Source organism: Papio anubis, chromosome 1 (genome assembly GCF_008728515.1).
Source record: "Papio anubis isolate 15944 chromosome 1, Panubis1.0, whole genome shotgun sequence".
Classification (NCBI taxonomy): Eukaryota; Metazoa; Chordata; class Mammalia; order Primates; family Cercopithecidae; genus Papio; species Papio anubis.
The window spans coordinates 43,471,081-43,493,404 of NC_044976.1; the positions used below are offsets into that span (position 1 = coordinate 43,471,081).

Consider the following 22,324-nt stretch of genomic DNA (forward strand, 5'->3'; position numbering starts at 1 on the left):
TAGTATTTAATGGTAATAGGGTTTCAGTTTTACAAGATAAAGGTTATAGAGATGGAGGGTGGTAATGGTTGCACAACATTATAAATGTGCTTAATACCACTGAACTGTACACTTGATCCAAATTTTCTTCCCATTACCCTAATGGAATTTCCCATCTATTCTCTAAACAAATAAGCAGCTGTACCCCACAAAGCAACACACCCAACATTATTTTATTGGAAGCCCCCACCCTAATCAGAAGCACCCAAAATCCACTTGAGAGAAAATACAGAAAAGTAGGAAAGGAAGGCCAAAAGTGAATGGAAATGCATATATACACTGTACTGGAGGTCCTGGCCAGGGCAATGAGATAATTTTTTTTTTCTTTTTTTCTTTTTTTAAAGAGTCGGGCATGGTGGCTCACGCCTGTAATCACAACATTTTGAGAGGGCAAGGTTGGGGGTATCACTTCTGTCCAAGGAGTTCTAGACCAGGCCTAGGCAATATAGTGAGATCCTGTCTCTATACAAAAAAAAAAAAAAGTCCAGGTGTGGTGGTGCATGCCTGTAGTCTCAGCTGCTTGGGAGGCTTAAGGAGAATCACCTGAGCCTGGGGAGGTCGAGGTTACAGTGAGCTGTGATTGAGTCTCTGCACTCCAGCCTGGACAACAAAGTGAGACTCTGCCTAAAAAAAAAAAAAAGAAAAAAAGAAAGTAGCCGGGCATGGTGGCACATGCCTGTAGTCCTAGTTACTTAGTTACTTGGGAGCCTGAGGTGGGAGGACTGCTTGAGCCCAGGAGTTTGGGGTTACAGTGAGCTATGACCACACAACTGCACACAAGCCTCGGTGACAGAGTGAGACTGTCTCCAAAAATAAAATTAATGTAATTTAATTTTTAAAAAGAATAAAGATTAGAAGGAAAATATAATACTGTTTTTATTTACAGGCAATATGATGATAAGGTCCTAATCAAATTTATAATTTAAAAGATTACAGCACATAATGCCAAAATACAAAAATCAATTGTGTTTCTATACACATGCAATAAACAATGAAAACAGAAAAACTACCAATTACAATATCATTAAAAATATTTACCTAGGAATAAATTTATCAAGACATGTTCAAAATCTCTACATTGGGCTGGGTGTGGTGGCCCATGCCTATTATCCCAGCACTTTAGGAGACTGAAGTGGGAGGACAGCTTGAGCCCAGGAGTTTGAAACTAGCCTGAGCAACATAGTGAGACATCTCTACTAAAATAAAAATTTAAAAAATTAGCTGGGCATGGTGGCATATGCCTGTAGTCCCACCTCCTCGGGAGGCTGATGTGGAGATCACTTGAGTCCAGGAGGTTGAGGCTGCAGTGAGCTTTGATCATACCACTGCACTCCAGCCTGGACGACAGAGTAAGACTGTCTCAAGAAAAAAAAAAATCATCACTGAAAATTACAAAACTCAGTTGAGAGAAACTAAGGGAAACTTAAATAAATACATACACAATTATGTGTTAATGACAGCGATATGTTCTGAGAAATGCATTGTTAGGTGACTTCCTTGTGCAAACATCATAGAATGTACTTACACAAACCTAGATAGTATAGCCTACTACATACCTAGGCTATATGGTATAGTCTATTGCTCCTAGGCTACAAACCTGTATAACATGTTATTACATACCATAGGTAATTGTAACACAATGGTATTTGTGTACTTAAACATATCTAAACATAGAAAAGGTACAGTAAAAATATGGTATTACAATCTTATGGGACCACATATGCAGCCAGTCATTGACCAGAAATCGTTATGTGGCACATGACTATATATACCATGTTCAAGGATCAAAAGATTCAATATTAAGATGTCAAATCTGTAATCCCAGCACTTTGGGAGGCCGAGACGGGCGGATCACCAGGTCAGGAGATCGAGACCATCCTGGCGAACCCGGTGAAACCCCGTCTCTACTAAAAAAATACAAAAAACTAGCCGGGCGAGGTGGCGGGCGCCTGTAGTCCCAGCTACTCGGGAGGCTGAGGCAGGAGAATGGCGTGAACCCGGGAGGCGGAGCTTGCAGTGAGCTGAGATCCGGCCACTGCACTACAGCCTGGGTGACAGAGCGAGACTCCGTCTCAAAAAAAAAAAAAAAAAAAAGATGTCAAATCTGAGCTGGGTGAGGTGGCTCATGCATGTAATCCTAGCACTTTGGGAGGCCAAGGTGGGTGGATCGCTTGAACCCGGGAGTTCAAGACCAGCCTGGCCAACATGGTGAAACCCTGTCTCTATAAACTACAAAAATTAGCCAGGTGTGGTGGCACACACCTGTAATCCTAGCTACTTGGGAGGCTGAGGCACGAGAATCAGTTGAACCTGCGAGGTGGAGGCTGCAGTGAGGTGGTGCAGTGAGAAGGTGCAGTGGAAGTGGAGATTGCACCACTGCACTCAGCCTGGGTGACAGAGCAAGACTCTGTCTCAAAAAGAATACAAAACAAAGACAAAACCATAAACAAACATCTACACAAAGGTCAGATGGGCAGAGATTTCTTAGACTGGACACAAAAAGCAATAACCATAAAAGACAAAATCAGTAATTTGGATTTCATCGACATTAAAAACTTTTCTCCAAGAGACACCATTAAATAAAAAGACAAGCCACAGACTGGTGGAAAATATTCACAACACATATCTCACAAAAGACTTGAATCTAGACTATATTAAGAATTCCTATAATCAATAATGGAAAGGCAAACAACTCAATTAAAAAAATTGACAAAGGCTTTGAGCAGACACTTCATGAACATATATAAATGGCCAATAAACATATGAAAAGGTTTTCAGCATCATTACCATCAGGGAAATGTAAATTAAAACCACAATGAGATACCACTACATACATACCTACTAGAATGGTTAAAATGAAAAAGACTGACAACACCAAGGGTTGATGAAGACGTGAAGCAAACACAACTCTTACAAACTGTTTCATAAAATGGTACAACCACTTTAGAAAACTGGTAGTTTCTAATAAAGTAAACCCTACAGCCGAGAATATTTTCACAAAAAGACCTGCAGAAAAATACTCATAATAGCTTTATGCAAGATAGCCAAAAATTAGAAACAACCCAAATAACTGTCAATAGGACAGATAAATAAATAGTAGTATATTCATTCAATGGAATACTACTCAGCCTAAAAAGCAACAGATTAGTTATACTTTCAATAACATGAATGAATCTGAAAAATATGTTGAACAAAAGAAGCCAGAACAAAACTGTATGATTCCATTTATATGAAGTTTATAAACAAATAAAATTAATATGTAGTGATAGAAACAGAAGAGTAGTTGACTCTGAAGATCGAATACTTACTAGAAAGAAGCACAAAGGAACTTTCAGAGGTGATGGAATTGTTCTAGATTCAGATAATGGTAATCTAGGTGTATATTTAGTATCTGTGCATTTTACTGTGTATAAATTATTCCCCAATAAAAGGGGTGAAAAAGCCGTGTATTTGCATTAATTTTTTGTTTTATAGTACAAAAGTCAGTTGAAAATAACACATCCTTTTAATCACCAGAAATAACAGAAGAAAGTTTGTCTCCCATTTCAAGTAATATGGCAACATCACGATTGAATTTTTTCCAAAGAAAAACAATTTTAGAACAATCTACGTGGATCTTTCTCAGCTTTTGGGCCACCAACCATTGGGGAGACTATGTTCTCGTATCGACATGCTCCTTAGTTTCTTAACCAAAGGTGACTAAAATTCAAATATTACATGGGAAGTCTATGAATTTTTTAACGTTCCTTCGTGCTTCTTTCCAATCAATTCTCAACTGCAGAGTCAACTGCTTCTCTGATTTATATATTAACATTTCTTGTTCATGAACTTCATATAAATATAATCTTTTGAAGCACATTTAGAGTATATCTTTCTTTTTTTTGAGATGGGGTCTCGTTCTGTTGCCCAGGCTGGAGTGCAGTGGTGTGATCTCGGCTCACTGCAACCTCCACCTCCTGGGTTCAAGCAAATCTCCTGCCTCAGCCTCCCCAGTAGCTAGGATTACAGATGTGCGCTACCACGCCCAGCTAATTTTTGTCTTTTTAGTAGAGACAGGGTCTCACCACATTGGCCAGGCTGGTCTCAAAACTCCTGACCTCAAGTGATCCACCCGCCTTGGCCTCCCAAAGGGATTACAGGCATGAGCCACTATGCCTGGCCTAGAGTATGTCTTTTTTTTTTTTAAATAAAAATGTACCATTACTCAAAAACATAGGAAACCAGTGACTAGGACAAATGAATATCTAAATCTTTCCTAGTAACCAAATCAAAGAGCAACTAAAGAGTACATGGCTAACAAAGTATGTAATGTAAAAATATATTAGAAATAAAGTTTTGTAAACTATAATGCACTGGGGGCCAGGCATGATGGCTCACGCCTGTAATTCCAGCACTTTGGGAGGCTGAGGTAGGCAGATCACCTGAGGTCAGGAGTTCGAGACTAGCCTGGTCAACATGGCGAAATCTCGTCTATACTAAAAATACAAAATCAGTCAGGCATGGTGGCGTGCGCCTGTAATCCCAGCTACTTCGGAGGCTGAGGCAGGAGAATTGCTTGAACCTGGGAGGTGGAGGTTGCAGTGAACTGAGATCACATTACTGCACTGTAGCCTGGGTGACAGAGCCTTGCTCTGTCAAAACAAAACAAAACTATAATGCATGTATTGGATATTATTTATCTTCAATAAACAAGAAGAGTCAAAAAATCGCTTTTCACCTTAAGTTTTGGATATATGTAGCGCAAAGAATCTGCAGTTCCCATGTCAGCATCATCAGGAATACACACAATATCTGGCTTCATTTTCATCTTGAATTCTGCACATAGAGCCTTTTGAACATCCCTGGTTGTAACCACAATGACTTCTATAGGACAAAAGAAAAAAAGAAAGAAAAGCAAAAACTTATTCATGTAGACAGTGGTTTCACTATTTCAATTAGATTTGGTCTATTTCTAGGTATAATAACAACTGCTAATATTATAGTGCCTTTTCAATGTGTTTTACCTGCATTCCCCCAATTAATTCTTTTTTTTTTTTTTTTAACAGACAGGGTCTTAGCCACTCAGGCTGGAGTGCAGTGGCACTATCACAGCTCACTGCAGCCTCAACCTCCCGAGGTCAGGCAATCCTCCCACCTCAGCCTCCCAAGTAGCTGAGACTACAGGCATGTGCCACCATGCTTGGCTAATTTTTGTACATTCTGTAGAAATGAGGTTTTACTCTGTTGCCCAGGCTGGTCTCCAACTCCTGGGCTCAAAGGATCCACCAGCCTTGGCCTCCCAAAGGGTTGCAATTACAGGCGTGAACCACTGTGTCTGGCCTCCCCTAATTAATTCTTACAGCAGTCTCATCTTATAAATAAGGTATCTTGGATTAAAAGACATGCTGGCTGGGCGCAGTGGCTCATGCTTGTAAATCCCAGCACTTTGGGAGGCCGAGGGAGGCGGATCACTTGAGCCCGGGAGTTCAAGACCAGCCTGGGCAACATGGCAAAACCTTGTCTCTACAAAAAACTTCAAAAAACCGGAGGTTTAGGTGGGAGGATTGCTTGAGTCTGGGAGGCAGAGGTTTCAGTGGGCCAAGATCACCCCACTGCACTCCAGCCTGGGCAACAGTGTGAGTCTCTCTCAAAAAAAAAAAACAAACAAACAAAAAATCAGGTCTATATGAATGGTGCCCACACTTTAATATATTATATGCTACTTCTCCTTGATATGAAGAATTCAGAAGAACGTTCATCAAATATACAAATGGGAAGAAATACAAAAAACACTTTGGGAAGCCAAGGCGGGTGGATAACTTCAGCCCAGGAACTCAAGACCAGCCTGGGTAACATGGCGAAACCCTGTCTCTGCCAAAAAAAAAAAGAAAAAAAAGAAAAATTATCCAGACGTGGTGGCGTGCATGTAGTCGCAGCTACTAAGAGGCTAAGATATGGCCGGGCACGGTGGCTCAAGCCTGTAATCCCAGCACTTTGGGAGGCTGAGATGGGCGGATCATGAGGTCAGGAGATCGAGACCATCCTGACTAACACGGTGAAACCCCGTCTCTACTAAAAAATACAAAAAACTAGCCGGGCGAGGTGGCGGGTGCCTGTAGTCCCAGCTACTCGGGAGGCTGAGGCAGGAGAATGGCGTGAACCCGGGAGGCAGAGCTTGCAGTGAGCTGAGATCCGGCCACTGCACTCCAGCCTGGGCGACAGAGCGAGACTCCGTCTCAAAAAAAAAAAAAAAAAAAAGAGGCTAAGATGGGAGGATCGCTTGAGCCCAGGAGGCAGAGGTTGCAATGAGCTGAAATCATGCCACTGTACTCCACCCTTGGGCAAAAGAGTAAGACCCTATATCAAAAAATCAAAAAACCCAAATGGGGCCATGCGTGGTGGCTCACGCCTGTAATTCCAACACTTTGGAAGGCCGAGACAGGCAGATCACTTGAGGTCAGAAGTTCAAGACCAGCCTGGACAACATGGTGAAACCCTGTCTCTATCAAAAATAAAAAAAAAATTAGCTGGGAGTGGTGGTGCACGCCTGTAGTCCCAGGTACTTGGGAGACTGAGGCAGGAGAATTGCTTAAATCAGGGAGGTGGAGGCTGCAGTGAGCTGAGATCACATCACTGCACTCCAGCCTGGGCGACAGAGTGAGACTCCAACATTTTAAATCTTCATTCAATACAAAGAGAGAGCTATTAAGCTACCACCCCTTCCTATTGGAGGCAACTCTAATAATGGAACGAACACTGGATCACAAGACTGGGCCTCAGGCTTTGGCACCCTGATTTATTATATTTAAATATAGGACACCTCAAACTCAGTGTGACCAAAGCTGAACTCATTATTTTAATGAAGACAAAATTCATTAAAACCTTTTCCTGGCCAGGCACAGTGGCTCACACCTGTAATCCTGGCACTTTGGGAGGCCGAAGTGGGTGGATCACAAGGTCACAAGATCGAGACCATCCTAGCTAACATGGTGTAACCCCGTCTCTACTAAAAATACAAAAAATTAGCCAGGCGTGGTGGCACATGCCTGTAGTCCCAGCTACTCAGGAGGCCAAAGCAGGAGAATCGCTTGAACCTGGGAGAGGTTGAACCCTGGCAGAGGTTGCAGTGAGCCGAGATCATGCCATTGCACTCCAGCCTGGGTGACAGAGCAAGACTCTGTCTCAGAAAAAAAAAAAACAACAAAACTGTTCCTTCTCTCCTATTCCTTTTCCTACTTAATGGCATAACTATCTACCTAGTAATGGCATGACTATCTACGTAGTTACCCAAGCAAAAAGTAGAGAGGATCACTAGACTTTAAGGTTCTGGAAGTCAGGGCCTGAGCTGTCTTTTCAATTCTGTACCTCCATGCTTAATACAGAACCTAGTACTTACATCAAAACACAATTTAAAACATATATATATTATGTATCAGATAATACAAATATTACCTGGTACATAATAGACTCTAAGTACTGACTATGAGGCATTTAAGGTCTCAATCTGCTCTTTCTGATATCCTTACAGGGTTCGTCTTGGATCACTGTGGACATGAGCTCCATAACGACAACACTTAGTGCTATCCTCTCAACCTTTTTCACACAGCAATAGAGTACTCCTACATTCCTTATTTTAAAAAGCCAGTCTTCAGCCAATGAGTTCTAGTCATCCTCTCTCACTCTCATAATGCTGACAAATCATGGGGATCAAATCCCCTAAAAGTTTTATGAGTTCACAGCTCACTTTGTCATAGCTCACCTTCAAATCCAACACGCTCAAGCAGGTTCAATGGGTACCAAATTAAAGGTTTGTTCCCAACTGGAAGCAGAGGTTTGGGAATGCTGGAAGTTAGGTCTGTCATCCGAGATCCTCCACCTACTGCCATCACTACTGCTTGAAATTCCATTTTTACAAACTGCAAGTACAGAAAAAACAATTAACAGAAAAAAGCCAATGTAACAAAAATCAAAGCACACACAATACTAGCCTATTTTTATTTAGGTTACTGATATCCACTATGTCAAATGCATAATTCCCAACTCTAGCAATCAGAGTAAGAAAAGCTTAGCTGCAGATAAACATTATGTCTACCAATATGTATTCTCAGTTCTATCCTTGGTAAAAGTGGGAGGATATGAATGAAGGGCCCTTGCCCTTGAGTTATTCACAATTAAGTGGAGAAGACAAATTCAGTAAATCGCAATATATGTCATTAGTGCCACAGCAGAAAAATATCCAAGATATAGTGGGCATACAATAAAAGGAACATCTAGTTGTCATTGAAAACACAGGGAAGGTTTTAGAGGAAGTGATGCTTGAGCTGACACTGAAGAAGTAAGAGTTTACCAAGTGGGCTTCTGATGTATGAATTTTTATTCTTTGAAAATATTAGGCTGGGTGAGGTGACTCACATCTATAATCCCAGCACTTTGGGAGGCTGAGGTGTGTGGATCACATGAGCTCAGGAGTTCGAGACCAGCCTGGGAAACATGGCGAGACGCCATCTCTACCAAAAATACAAAAAATTAGTCAGGCGTGATGGCTTGTGCCTATGGTTCCAGCTACTTGGGAAGCTGAAGTGGGAGGATCATTTGAGCCTGGGAGGCAGGTGTTGCAGTGAGCCGAGACTGGACCACTGCACTCCAACCTGTGTGACAGAGTGAGATCCTGTCACAAAAAAAAAAAAAAAAGAGAAAAAAAGAAAACATTAAAAGATGTCTGACTAGAATTAACAGCAGAAACACAAGCATGTTAGGATTCTGAATAGTATGAAATGACTTAAGACTCCAATAATTCAGCCATCGGCTCATCTTATTCCTCCAATTTTTAAAGATATCACTATAAACACAAACGTAGGCTTGTATCTGAACCTAGATTTACAGAACACAATTATAAAAACAAACCAAACGGTTAATTCCTTTTTTCAAACTCAAGGTAATAAACAAACCTATTTGACTTTGAAAAGAATCTCTTTACAGAAACTACCACAGAACAGAAACACAGTAAAAGGTCATAAATCTTTATTTATTTATTTATTTATTTTTGGAGATGGAGTTTCACACTTGTTGCCAGGCTGGAGTGAAATGGCGTGATCTCGGCTCACTGCAACCTCCACCTCCCAAGTTCAAGCGATTCACCTGCCTCAGCCTCCCAAGTAGCTGGGATCACAGGCATGGGCCACCATGCCCAGCTAATTTTGTATTTTTAGTAGAGATGGGGTTTCACCATGTTGGCCAGGCTGGTCCCAAACTCCTGACCTCAGGTGATCCACCCGAGTCGGCCTCCCAAAGTGCTGGGATTACAGGCGTGAGTCACCACGCCCAGCCTATTTACTTATTATTTATTCAGAGACAGAGTCTTGCTCCACTGCCCAGTCTGGAAGTGCAGTGGCAAGATCATGGCTCACTACAGCCTCAACCTCCTGCACCAAAGCAATCCTCCTGCCCCAGTCTCTGGAGTAGCTGGGACTACAGGTGGGTGCCACCATGCCTGTTTTTTTTGTTTGTTTGTTTGTTTCTTTTTGAGATGGAGTTTCTCTCTTGTTGCCCAGGCTGCAGTGCAATGGTGCAATCTCAGCTCACCGCAACCTCTGCCTCCTGGGTTCAAGCAATTCTCCTGCCTCAGCCTCCCAAGTAGCTGGGATTACAGGCATGCATCACCATGCCCAGCTAATTTTGTATTTTTAGTAGAGACGGGGTTTCTCCATGCTGGTCAGGCTGGTCTCGAACTCCCAACCTCAGGTCATCTGCCCGCCTCGGCCTCCCAAAGTGCTGGGATTACAAGTGTGAGCCACTGCACCTGGCTGCCTGGCTAATTCTTTTAATTAATTTTTTATAGCGACAGGGTTTCACTATGCTTCTCAGGCTGGTCTCAAACTCCTGGCCTCAAGCCTCCTGCCTGGGCCTCCCAAAGTGCTGAGATGAGAGGCATGAGCCACTGTGCCTGACCCATCTTTATTGATTTAAACTGAAACTACTTTCTCTGACTTACAACAATGATGTAATTTTAAATGTGTTAAAAGGTAACATTCAGAAGAAACAATGTATTCAACATCAAATTGCCAAATAACTTGTTGCAACTTTACTATAATTATTACTACTCCTGGGCCCAGGGACATCAACATCTAAAGTGCAGCGCTTAATACCTACTATACTCAAGGCACAAAGTGAAGCCTCTTGCATAACATTCACAATGTAAAGATATGGTCATTTAGATTCTAGCAAGCATTGCCTCAGACTGGAATTTAATTTAATTTTGGCATTATATAACATCCACCACATCTAATGTTATTATGAAAAGAGCACTGGATGCTTAAGAGACAAAAGATGGGCTGGGCGTGGTGGCTCACACCTGTAATCTCAGCACTTTGGGAGGCCTAGGTAGGTGGATCACCTGAGGTCAGGAGTTCAAGAGCAGCCTGGCCAACTTGGTGAAACCATGTCTCTACTAAAAATAATTTTAAAAGTAGCCAAACATGGTGTCAGGTGCCTGTAATCCCAGCTACTCGGGTGGCTGAGGCAGGAGAATCACTTGAACCTGGGAGGCAGAGGTTGCGTGAGCTAAGATCACACCAGTCGCACTCCAGCGTGGGCGACAGAGCGAGACTGTCTCAAAACAAATAAAAATAAAAAAGAGCCAAAAGATGGCCGGGCACAGTGGCTCATGCTCCCAGCACTTTGGGAGGCCAAGATGGGAGGATTGCTTGAGCCCAGGAATTCTAGAACAGCCTTGGGCAACATGGTGAGACCCCATCTCTATAAAAAATTAGCCAGGTGTGGTGGTGCATGCATGTAGTCCCAGATACTCGGGAGACTGAGGTGGGAGAATCACCTAAGCCTGGGAGGTTAAGGCTGCACACCACTGCACTCCAGTCTTGGCAACAGAATGAGACCCTGTCTCAAAAAAAAAAAGAGTCAAAAGATGAGTTTGAGTCACGATTCTGTCACTCATAGGTGGTGTGATCAGGGGCCTGACATTTAAAACTCTCAGTGTCCTCAGCTTCCAGAAGGAAGCCTGGTGGTTAGGTTCACAGACCATAGAGTCAGAATGCCTAGGTTTGAATTCTAGATCTACTATTTATTATTAGCTGTGTGAACTAGGGCAAACTAAACTTTTCTATGCCTGTTTTTGCATTTTATGATGGGGATAATTACAGTTTTACTTCACAGAGTTGTTGTTAAGATTAAATGTTATTCTACGTAAAGTAGACAAAATAATGTCCATCCCATGAGAAGCACTGTATTTGTATTTGCTTTATTAGACAGAGACTAGATCAGGGAAAACCTTCCTACTAACTGAACATGCTGCTTCATAATTCTGGTCTCTACACTGCTACTGTTGCTTCCTTGTCTGCCTTCTCTTGCATCTAGCAATCACCTATTAAACTCTGAAGACAGCTCAAGAATCCTCTTGCCTACAAAGCCATTCCTAACCATTCCCATCCCTCCAGAAGTGATTCCTTTCCCCGAAGTGCTTCCACTTTGCCATGTGCAGATTATCTTAGCCTTTACAGGGTTTCATTGCACATGTGTTTAAATGTCTACTTAAGTATAATATTAATGTCTCTTAAATGTCTATATAAGAGTCTAAAAGTGACTTTCTTGGACTGTGTGTGCATCATCACTGTATTCCCAGTCAGACGTCAGAAATCAGAGTGGAATGAGGACCTGTGAACTTCACAACTGTGTAAGAGTCAAACTCAAACATGTGCACAAGGGCATTAGAATCCAGGTCACTAGGAACTGAGGTTCCAGCTCTCAAGGAGGCTCTGGGTGAAGAAAGGCAACCTAGGAAGCATGAATAGTTACCAAGAACATAACTAATCATGTTACCAGGCAGACTGTCAAATGCTCATGTCACTGCCACGACTATGGGTGACGGGAATCCTGGCAACGAGTCTCGCTGCCTCCCAAGCTTTAGAGAGGGTGCTCGCCGCATCTCAGACTTGCCTGCATCGTAGCACTCATGCCTTTTCCAGTTGTAAATAGATACGAAAACTGTAACAGAATTGGTCTGTCATTCCACGTGTGCTGCCTGAAGGCAGAGACCTTGCTGCATTCCTCCTTGTATTTCACTGCCCTGCATCCAAACAACTAAAGGAAGGCTGAATAAACGAATGAAGGGCTGGGGCGAAAGAGTGCAGGCACAGTGCTAAAGGCGTCTGGTGCCTGTCTGGTGCTCGCTCGCTAGCTGTGACTTCAAGCAGAACCTCCCCTCCTCGAAACTTCCTTTCTTTCTTTTCTTTTTTTTTTCTTTCTTTTTTTTTTGAAACGAAGAGTCTCACTATGTTGCCCAGGTTGGAGTGCAATGGCGGGAATTCGGCTCACTGCAACAAACGATTCTCCCGCCTCAGACTCTCGAGTAGCTGAGATTAGAAACTTAGTTTCTCCATCTGTTGCATAAGGTAGTTGGCTCGGATTCTCCCCCAACCTCCCTTCTACTTCGGACACAGCTACACGGTCGGGTCGAGCAGGGAGTCGAGCTGGCAACTTCGAGGCTCAGCACCCCCTCCTACCCCTTGGGGTCCACCTCGGCCCAGTTCGACATGCCCGCCTCCCTCAGATGAGTGGCCCCACCGCGCTGCTCACCCGGGTCAGCCAGCTCGTGCGCGGCCTGGCAGGGCAGAAGTCACAGCTATACCTCAGCTCCCCGCACGCCACAACCGCTCCCAGCGCTCTCCACGCCGCCTCTGACTGACAGCCCAATGGCGCAGGCGCGCGATGGCCGAGAAACTCGATGGAACGCTCTGAGCAGACCCACGGAGAAGGGACGAGCGCCGAGCGATGGATGACGGAGGGGACGCAATCGCCGCAGAGAGGAGGGGGCGGGGCCGGAGGGGGCGGGGCCACCGAGGAGCATTCGACACTTGTCCCACATTACCAACGCCTTTTGAGTATTCCAGCGCAGGGTGCCAGGAACCCAGACGGAGCAACTCAGCCTTTTTCCTCAGGGAGTAAGTCTAGGACTTGGCTCCAAGTACATTCAGTGAAAGAAAGCTCATTGGGATCCGCAATTTTGGCTAGCTAGTGAAAAAAAATCACCGAATGCTCCTGCAGGGGTTGCCAGGGCTTCCTATTTGTGAGACGTATAACAAGGCCACTCACATTAACTTTAGTCATCAAAACTGGGGGCGGCTGGGCATGGTGGCTCATGCCTGTAATTGCAATTTGGGAAGCCGAGGTGAGAGGACTGCTTGAAACCGGGAGTTCAAGACCAGCCTGTGCGAGAGAGACTCCAGTCTCTATAAAAATAAAAATTAGCTGGGTAGTGTGTGCCTGTAGCCCCCGCTGCTCGGGAGGCTGAGGTGGGAGAATCGCTTGAGCCCAGGAGTTCGAGGCTGCAGGGAACTATGATCGGGCCACTGCACTCCTCCTGCCTAGATGACAGAGACAGACCCTGGTTTTTTTGTTTGTTTGTTTGTTTAATTTAGTTTTTATTTCATAATCATAAACTGAATTCTGCAATCCAGTTAGGCATGGAAAGGAACAAGGAAAACGTGGAACCCAAAGGGAACTGCAGCGAGAGCACAAAGATAAGATACTGCGAGCAGGCCGGGTGTGGTGGCTCACGTCTGTAATCCTAGCACTTTGGGAGGCCGAGGTGGGCGGATTGCCTGAGCTCAGGAGTTCAAGATCAGCCTGGGCAACATGATGAAACCCCATCTCCACTAAAAAAAAAAAAAAAAAATTAGCCAGGCGTGGCAGCATGTGCCTGTAGTCCCAGCAACTCGGGAGGCCGAGGAAAGAGAATTGCTTGAACCCGGGAGGTGGAGGTTACCGTGAACCGAGATCGTGCCACTGCACTCCAGCCTGGGAAAGGGCAACAGGGCGAAACTCCGTCTCAAAAAAAAAATACTGCAAGCAAATGAGGTGAAGGGGGTGCTCTCCTGAGCTACAAAAGGAATGGTCTAGCGGTTAAGATAAAACACAAGCCAAACTTGTTAGAGTTGTCCACAGTCAGCAATGGTGATCTTCTTGCTGGTCTTGCCATTCCCGGACCCAAAGTGCCCCATGGCCTCCACAATATTCATGTCTTCTTTCACCTTGCCAAAGACCACATGCTTGCCATCCAACCACTCAGTCTCGGCAGTGCAGATGAAAAACTGGGAACTGTTTGTGTTGGGTCCAGCATTTGCCATGGACAAGATGCCAGAAGCTGTATGCTTTAGGACGAAGCTCTAGTCATCAAATTTCTCTCCGTAGGTAGACTTGCCACCAGTACCATTATTTTGGCGTGTGAGGTCACAACCCTGACACATAAACCCTGAAATAATTCTGTGAAAGCAGGAACATTTATAACCACATCTTTTCTCTACATTGCTCAGAGCACGAAAGTTTTCTGCTGTCTTTGGAACCTTGTCTGCAAATGGCTTGAAGGAGACACAGCCCAAGGGCTTGCCGTGGGCGATGTGGAACACGGTGGGGTTAACCATGGCTGATAGTACAGAGCTCCCGGCGGCGGCTGCTTCTGCAAAGCCAAGACCCTGTTTTTAACAAAACAGTAATTGGCCAGGTGCAGTGGCTCAGGCTTATAATCCTAGCACTTTGGGAAGCGAGGCGGATGGATCCCTTGGGCCCAGGAGTTCGAGACCAGCCTGGGCAACATAGTGAAACACCCTCTCTACTAAAAATACAAAAATTAGCCAGGTGTGGTGGCGCATTGTGGGGTCCCAGCTACTTGGAAGGTAGGAGGATCTCTGGATCCCAAGAGGCAGAGGTAGCAGTGAGCCAAGATGGTATCACTGCACTTCAACCTGGGTAACAAAGAGATGGGATCTCTAAGTAAATGAAATAAATATTTAAAAATGACGAATAGATAATAAAATAATTGCTGTTCTAAGCTCTATGTTTTGGAGTGGTTTATCAAGTTGCACTAGATAACAGGACCAATGGCCATTCTCTTTTTCCCATGCATTCCTGCAATTTCATAATTTTTTTTCAGACGGAGTCTTACTCTGTCACCAGGCTGAAGTTCAGAGGCACGATCTCGGCTCACTGCAACCTCTGCCTCCTGGGTTCAAGCGATTCTCCTGCCTCAGCCTCCCGAGTAGCTGGGACTACAGGCGTGCGGCACCATGCCTGGGTAATTTTTGTATTTTTAGTAGGGATGGGGTTTCGTCAGATTGGCCAGGATGATCTTGAACTCCTGACCTAGTGATCTGCCTGCCTCAGCCTCCCAAAGTGGTAGGATTACAGGCGTGAGCCACTGTGCCAGGTCTGATTCATCTCTTAAATCTTGAGTTGCTTTACCTCCCTGCCAGCTAAAAGGTAGAGTATGATTTCTGTAATAAAAATAAAGGAGCTTGACTTCATTCAACAATATTTATTCATTTATTTTTAGAAATGAGGTCAGCTTATGCTGCCCAGGCTGGACTCAAACTCCTGGGTTCAATGATCCTCTTGCCTCAGCTTCCCAAGTAGCTAGGACTACAGGTATGTGCCATGGAGGAATGACTTCAACAATATCTATTGAGTGCCTAATATATGCCAAGCAGTGTCTTAGATGCTTGGTGTTGCAGATACAGCAGTCAGTGATTAGGACTTGTCGTTTTTTCCAGAAGGAGTTCTGCTTAGACCCTGAGAAAAAAAAAAAAAAAAGGGACTCATATCCTAAAACTAGCCTATCTTTGCCTTGCCATGAACTGATTGATCTGGCCACAGGAGGCCTGAAGTCTGACTACCCCTCTATGGAAACATAGAGATATTCTCTCTTTGGTATTACCTCAACCAAGCTTTGGAAATTACAGCATGGTTTTGAGGTAAGAACTAATTATAAATAAGAAATTATAAGTAAGAACAGCAGTCAGCCCCGTATCTGCCATCCATTTCATATCCTTATGTTTAAACTAGCGAATGTTTTTCAAGGAACTAGAGGGCTTTCTCTTCTATTGTGGAAAGTAGTTGAGAGATTGCTTCAATTTAAACTCACTTTAAATTATTCCCTGAGGGCAATAATTCTCAAATTTTTTCATCTCTGGACTCTTTATACTTAAAAATTACTGAGGACCCCAGAAAGCTTTTGTTTATATGGATTGTATTTATCAATATTTACCATATCAAAAATTCTTTTTTTTTTTTTTTTGAGATGGAGTTTCGCTCTTGTTGCCCAGGCTGGAGTGCAACGGCACGATGTCAGTTCACTGAGACCTCTGCCCCCTGGGTTCAAGTGATTCTCCTGTCTCAGCCTCCAAGTAACTGGAATTTACAGGCATGCGCCACCACGCCCAGCTGATTTTGTCTCTGTAGTAAAGACGGGGTTTCTCCATGTTGGTCAGGCTAGTCTCAAACTCCTGACCTCAGGTGATCTGCCTGCCTTGACCTCCCAAGTGCTGGGATTACATGCGTGAGCCATTGTGCCAGGCCAACTACATTTTCAAAACAAAAAGTTTAGTGAGATGAATGCCATTGTTTCACCTTTTTGAAGTCTCTTTAGTGACTGGCTTAACAGAAAACAGCTTGATTTTTCCATTACTGTGATATATTATTTTGGTTTAATTTTATCATAAAAATGTGACTTCACATAGATACGTAGTTGGTAAGAGAGCTTTTAATAACCTTTTCAGATAATTTTAGATATTCTTTGATACTATACCAAAATTCAACAAGTGGTAGTTTGTTAAAGGTTTGTTGCAATGTAGAATCGGAAATTATATCAATGAACATTTTGTACTTTGTTACAATACTTGCACTTTGAATGGACATTTTCCCCATGCATGACCTTGCAACTTGGTATACTAATAATATGTAAAATATTGGTTCACAGAGTTATGCAGATCTTCCTAACACTGACTCATTATACAATATTTTAAAATCACATTTGTTAATATTACTAACAATCTCATCAGAAAAATTCTTAAATATTGGAAAGCTGGGAAGCTGATGATGACAGATACAAGTTTTATAAAATTCTAATTTTTGGCCAGGCGTGGTGGTTCAAGCCTGTACTCCCAGCACTTTGGGAGGCCGAGGCAGGTGGATCACGAGGTCAGGAGATCGAGACCATCCTGGATAACACAGTGAAACCCCGTCTCCACTAAAAATACAAAATTAGCTGGACATGGTGGCGGGCGCCTGTAGTCCCAGCTACTCGGGAGCCTGAGTCAGAAGAATGGCATGAACCTGGGAGGCGGAGCTTACAGTGAGCTGAGATTGTGCCACTGCATTCCAGCCTGGGTGACAGAGCAAGACTCCATCTCAAAAACAAAACAAAACAAAAAAACAACAAAAAACAAATAAACAAACAATTCTAATTTTCTCTTCAAAGCTCAAATATTATCATTGGCAGCAAATACTGTTAGTGGTTTCCCTTGAAGTAGCTGGCTCACTTTGTTTATACATTGGCAGGCATAGTTGGTCAGTTGTTCTTCTTTCTTTTTTTTTTAAATGAAAAACCATAATATGCCCTTCATTTGCTTTTAGCTATTTCATAAACACCACAAACTGGACACAGTTTGCGATGAAACTTAGAAAAAATTCTTTTTCCATAACATAAACATGTCAATCTTTCCCTTTAGCTCCTTCTTCCACTCTCCCTCCACTGTGCTGAAGAGATATTAAGTTCTTCCAGATTTTTGCTTAACTGGGTGGCTTCCAAACTCAATGGACTCTCCAGGTAGGTAATTCCTGCACAGGGCTTTCCTGTCACTGGATCTATGATTTTTCCAACTTTGACAACAATCTCAGCCAGTTCATGTTTCACATGCTTTGTTTGTGGAACAGGTAAAGCTCTGAGAAGCACAATATCCCCAACTGTGCACTGCTGAAGGGCATCACGAGCAAAGTAGGTTTTCCGCTTATTATAATACTCTAATAAATAGGCATCCAGAACAAGCCTGGTCACTCTCACTTTAGCAGTCTTTTGCACTTTTGTCCCAATCACCTTCTCCACCATCCATTTGGCATGGATGGATGCATGAACTACGGACATTATGTGGCTTTGGTCACCTCTGCCATGACCGTGCAGCCACCTCCACTTGTTCTTTCGATTAAATATAGTGCTCCATGAAAAAGCAGTAGTTCAACTTGCAGCTCAAACTATCACAAAACTGTTTCTCTTGGAGACAACAATCATACTTCTTTTGTATGCACAGAAGGGCTAAATGTGTACTTCCCACCTCATTATACAGAGTATTAAAAAGACACGTACTCAGTAAACTAGGATATTTGGTAGCCAAAAAAAAGAGAGAGAGAGACATGGGCTGGGCATGGTAGCTCATGCCTGTAATCCCAGCACTTTGGGAGGCCGAGGCGGGTGGATCACGAGGTCAGGAGTTCAAGACCAGCCTGGCCAATATAGTGGAACCCTGTCTCTACTAAAAATACAAAAATTAGCTGGGCGTGGTGGCGTGTGCCTGTATTCCCAGTTATTTGGGAGGCTGAGGCAGGAGAATCACTTGAACCCGGGAGGTGGAGGTCTCAGTGAGCTGAGATCGTGCCACTGCACTCCAACTTGGGCAACAGAGTGAGATTTCATCTCAAAAAAAAAAAAAAAAAGACATGTACTCAGGCCAATGTTTAATAAAATTAATATAGCTTACTGCTTAATCAAAGACTTTCTTAAGTGTAACTGACTTTGTTTAATTTTTTTTCTTTTTTCTTTTTTTTTTTTTTCTTTTGAGACGGAGTCTCACTCTTTCGCCCAGGCTGGACGGAGTGCAGTGGCGCGATCTCGGCTCACTGCAAGCTCTGCCTCGCAGGTTCACGCCATTCTCCTGCCTCAGCCTCCCTAGTAGCTGGGATTACAGGCATGCACCACCCTGCTAATTTTTGTATTTTTAGTGGAGATGGGGCTTCACCACATTGGCCAGGCTGGTGTCAAACTCCTGACCTTAAGTGATCTATTCGTCTCGGCCTCCCAAAGTGCTAGGATTACAGGTGTGAGCCACTGTGCCTGGCCAATTTTTTTTTCTTTAAGACAGGGTCTCGCTCTGTTGACCAGGCTAGAGTAGAGTGGCATGATCTTGGCACCTCTGCCTCCTTGGCTCAAGGGATCCTCCCACCTCAGCCTCCCAAAGTGCTAGGATTACAGGGGTAAGCCACTGTGCCTGGCCTTAATGTTTATTCTTACTTTTATTGCAAGTGTATGGGACTAAAAAATAAAATGACTATTGTACAGTTTGGTGCCAATGCTTCGATTCATGCTCAGTAAAGCACCAGAAGTTTTACCCACCATTGCTTTGGCACCATCAATGCAAATATCAATACGATGAAAACCGTAAATATATTTTAGTATTATTATGAAAATAGTTCTGACCTGACAGATCCCCTGAAAGGGTCTTAGGGATTCTCAGGAACCCATGGAGCACATTTGAAAAACTACTGCCTTATGGATTCCTCCTGGCTCTTACTGCTTCTAGGACTTACATTATGGCACTCACCATAAAGGACTGTCATCCTCTTTTCCATGTCTTTATCACACTAGGAGCGCCTTGAAGATAAGTGCTATATCTTATTTGTTCCCGTCTCCCCGGGACCTAGCATAGAACCTGGGACATGCTCAGTGAATAATATTGGATGAATTGAAATCTTACGATTTTCCCTTGACATCCCATTTGGTGGTGGGAAAACTGGGCTGAGAGCCAGGTTGCTGACAGCATCTCTTCTTCTGAACTTTCCTCCTCACTGTCAATTCATATTATTATCCATGCCTAGCCCCATGCTTATTTATTATTATTATTTATTAAGTACACAGGTGATACTTAATAAATGCTTATTAAATACAGGGTATTCCCTGAAATGTTTGTTTCATCTTGACCTCAATTATCCTCATTTCTTCCCTAAGGGATATTTGTGTGTATATATGTGTGTGTGTGTTTGTGTGTTCATATGTGGTGGGGGAATAACTTAACAAGGGCAAGCTCTCTAAACTGTGGAAGACAAAAGAAACCTTTCAAAATTTGGGCCTTGGCTCACAAACTCTCTTCCCACGGTCTGCTAGAGATCTCGCTGGGAATTTGCTGGCCACCTCACAATATCCATCTACTCCATTTGGCCAGAGACTTGTCAGTGGGGCGGGGAATTATTGTTTTTAGAGTAGTGAATGAAAGATAAAAATGAAAAAAGAAATTCCACTTTGGCAAACAATTGCAGGTCCTAAAATATTTGCATTTTGTTGATTGATTGAGACAGGGTCTTGCTCTGTCACCCAGGCTGAAGCGCAGTGGCACGATCACAGCTCACTGCAGCCTTGACCTGCTGGGCTTAAGCGATCTTCCCACCTCAGCCGCCAGAGTAGCTGTGACTACAGGTGCCTGCCACCATGCCTCATTAATTAAAATTTTTGTTTTTAGTAGAGACAAGTTCTGACTATGTTGCTAAGGCTGGTCTTGAACTCCTGGGCTCAAGATATTCCCCCGCCTCAGCCTCCTAAAGAACTAGGATTACAGGCGTGACCACTGAACCCAGCCTTGTGCTGTATTTTTGTACATAAGCCCAGTAATTGCCCAATAGATCCATGATAAGTTAGAGATAAAATGATGCTACAGTATTTAACAAAAGGAACTTGGAAACAGTTTTCATTAATTAGAACTTTAGTATTTCTTTTCAAGCACACAGAATTTTCTTCATTGGTGGTTTTAAAGGTCAGAATCTGGGCATTCATGTTCTAAAATGGTGAGTAACTTTTAAAAAATAAGTGATTTAATCAATTTGGTGATTTTTTTCTCCTTTATGGAAAACGACTTTTCAACTGGCTGATTTTTCCCCTTGTTTTTAAATTGGAGCCTAGCACAGTGGCTCACACCTGAAATCCCAGCACTTCAGGAGGCTGAGGTCAGAGGATGGCTTAAGCCCAGGAGATTGAGGTTGCAGTGAGCCAAGATGGTGCCACTGCACTCTAGCCTGGGCAATAGAATGAGACCTTTCCTCAACAAGCAAACAAATAAACAAGCAAAACCCAAAAACCATAACACTAAAAAAGAATTACCTTATGATCCAGCAATACCACGTCTGGGTATATATCCAAAGAAATTGAAATCAGAATGTTGAAGAGATATCTGCACTCCCATGTTCATTTCAGCATTATTCACAATAGCCAAAATAAGGAAGTAACCTCAGTGTGTATCAGTAGATAAACAGTACACACACACGCACACATCCACACACACATACATACACACATACACAGGAATATTGTACAGCCTTTAAAAAGAAATATCTTCTGTCATTCATAACAGCATGGGTGGAACTGGAGAACATTATGCTAAGTGAAATAAGCCAGGCACACACACACAAAAAAAAACAAAAATCACTGTATGATCTCGCTTATATGTGGAATCTAAAAAAAAAGTTCATTTTGGCCCAGAACCTGGGAGGTGGAGGTTGCGGTGAGTGGAGATCGTGCCATTGCACTCCAGCCTGGGCAACAAGAGCGAAACTCCGTCTCAAAAAATAAGTAAATAAATTTAAAGGTGGAATCTGAGGCACAGGAAGGTTAAGCAACTTGCCCATGGTCAATAGCTAGTATGTGGCATAGCCAGAATATGGATATAGTCAAGCTGACTCCAAAGAATGTGCTCTTAACTAGTACACAACAGTATATTGCCTCCCCATGGTATATATCCAATATAGGTTTTCCATAAAGAAAAAATTTTGAGCTCATAAACATGTTGAGGTCTAAAAATCAAAACAATTGAACCCATAGAGATAGAGAAGGATGGTTACCAGAGGCTGGGAAGGGGAGTGGGGGGATTAGGGGGAGATAAAGATGGTTAACGAGTACAAAAAAGAGTCTGAATGAGTAATGCCTTGTGTCTGACAGCACAACAGGTTGACTATAGTCAATAATAATTTAACTGCACACTTTAAAACAGCTAAAAGAGGCCAGGCACGGTGGTTCACATCTGTAATCCCAGCACTTCGGGAGGCTGAGGTGGGCGGATCGCCTGAGGTCAGGAGTTCAAGACCAGCCTGGCCAACATGGTGAAACCCCCATCTCTACTAAAAATACAAAAATTAGCCAGGCATGGTGGCTGGCACCTGTAGGCCCAGCTACTTGGGAGGCTGAGGTGGGATAATCGCTTGAACCCGGGAGGTGGAGGTTGTAGTGAGCCGAGATTGCACCACTGCACTCCAGCCTGCAGAGCAAGACTCTCTCAAAAAACGAAACCAAACCAAACCAACTAAAATGGTATAAACGGATTGTTTGCAACACAAAGGATAAATGCTTGAGGGGATGAATACCCCCATTTACCCTGATGTGACTATAACACATTGCATGCCTGTATCAAAACATCTCACGTACCCCATAAATATATAAACCTACTATGTACCCACAAAAATTAAAAATAAAAAATTATTGGCCAGGCGT

The 22,324-nt window shown here is 43.2% G+C and overlaps 1 protein-coding gene and 1 pseudogene across 1 annotated transcript in view; both read right to left on the reverse strand.

The window, feature by feature from the left end:
* EIF2B3 (eukaryotic translation initiation factor 2B subunit gamma) overlaps window positions 1-12,980 on the reverse strand; it is a 139,312-nt gene extending 126,332 nt beyond the window's left edge. The window contains exons 1-3 of the mRNA XM_017960993.3: window positions 12,607-12,980; window positions 7,778-7,934; window positions 4,757-4,902 (exon numbers count right to left, since the gene is read on the reverse strand). Coding sequence (XP_017816482.1) covers window positions 4,757-4,902; window positions 7,778-7,925 — 294 coding nt within the window. The 5' untranslated portion in view covers window positions 7,926-7,934; window positions 12,607-12,980. The remainder of the gene's footprint in view (window positions 1-4,756; window positions 4,903-7,777; window positions 7,935-12,606) is intronic.
* Window positions 12,981-17,527: 4,547 nt separating this feature from the next.
* LOC101024487 lies at window positions 17,528-18,261 on the reverse strand (annotated as a pseudogene).
* Between the last annotated feature and the right edge of the window lie 4,063 nt (window positions 18,262-22,324).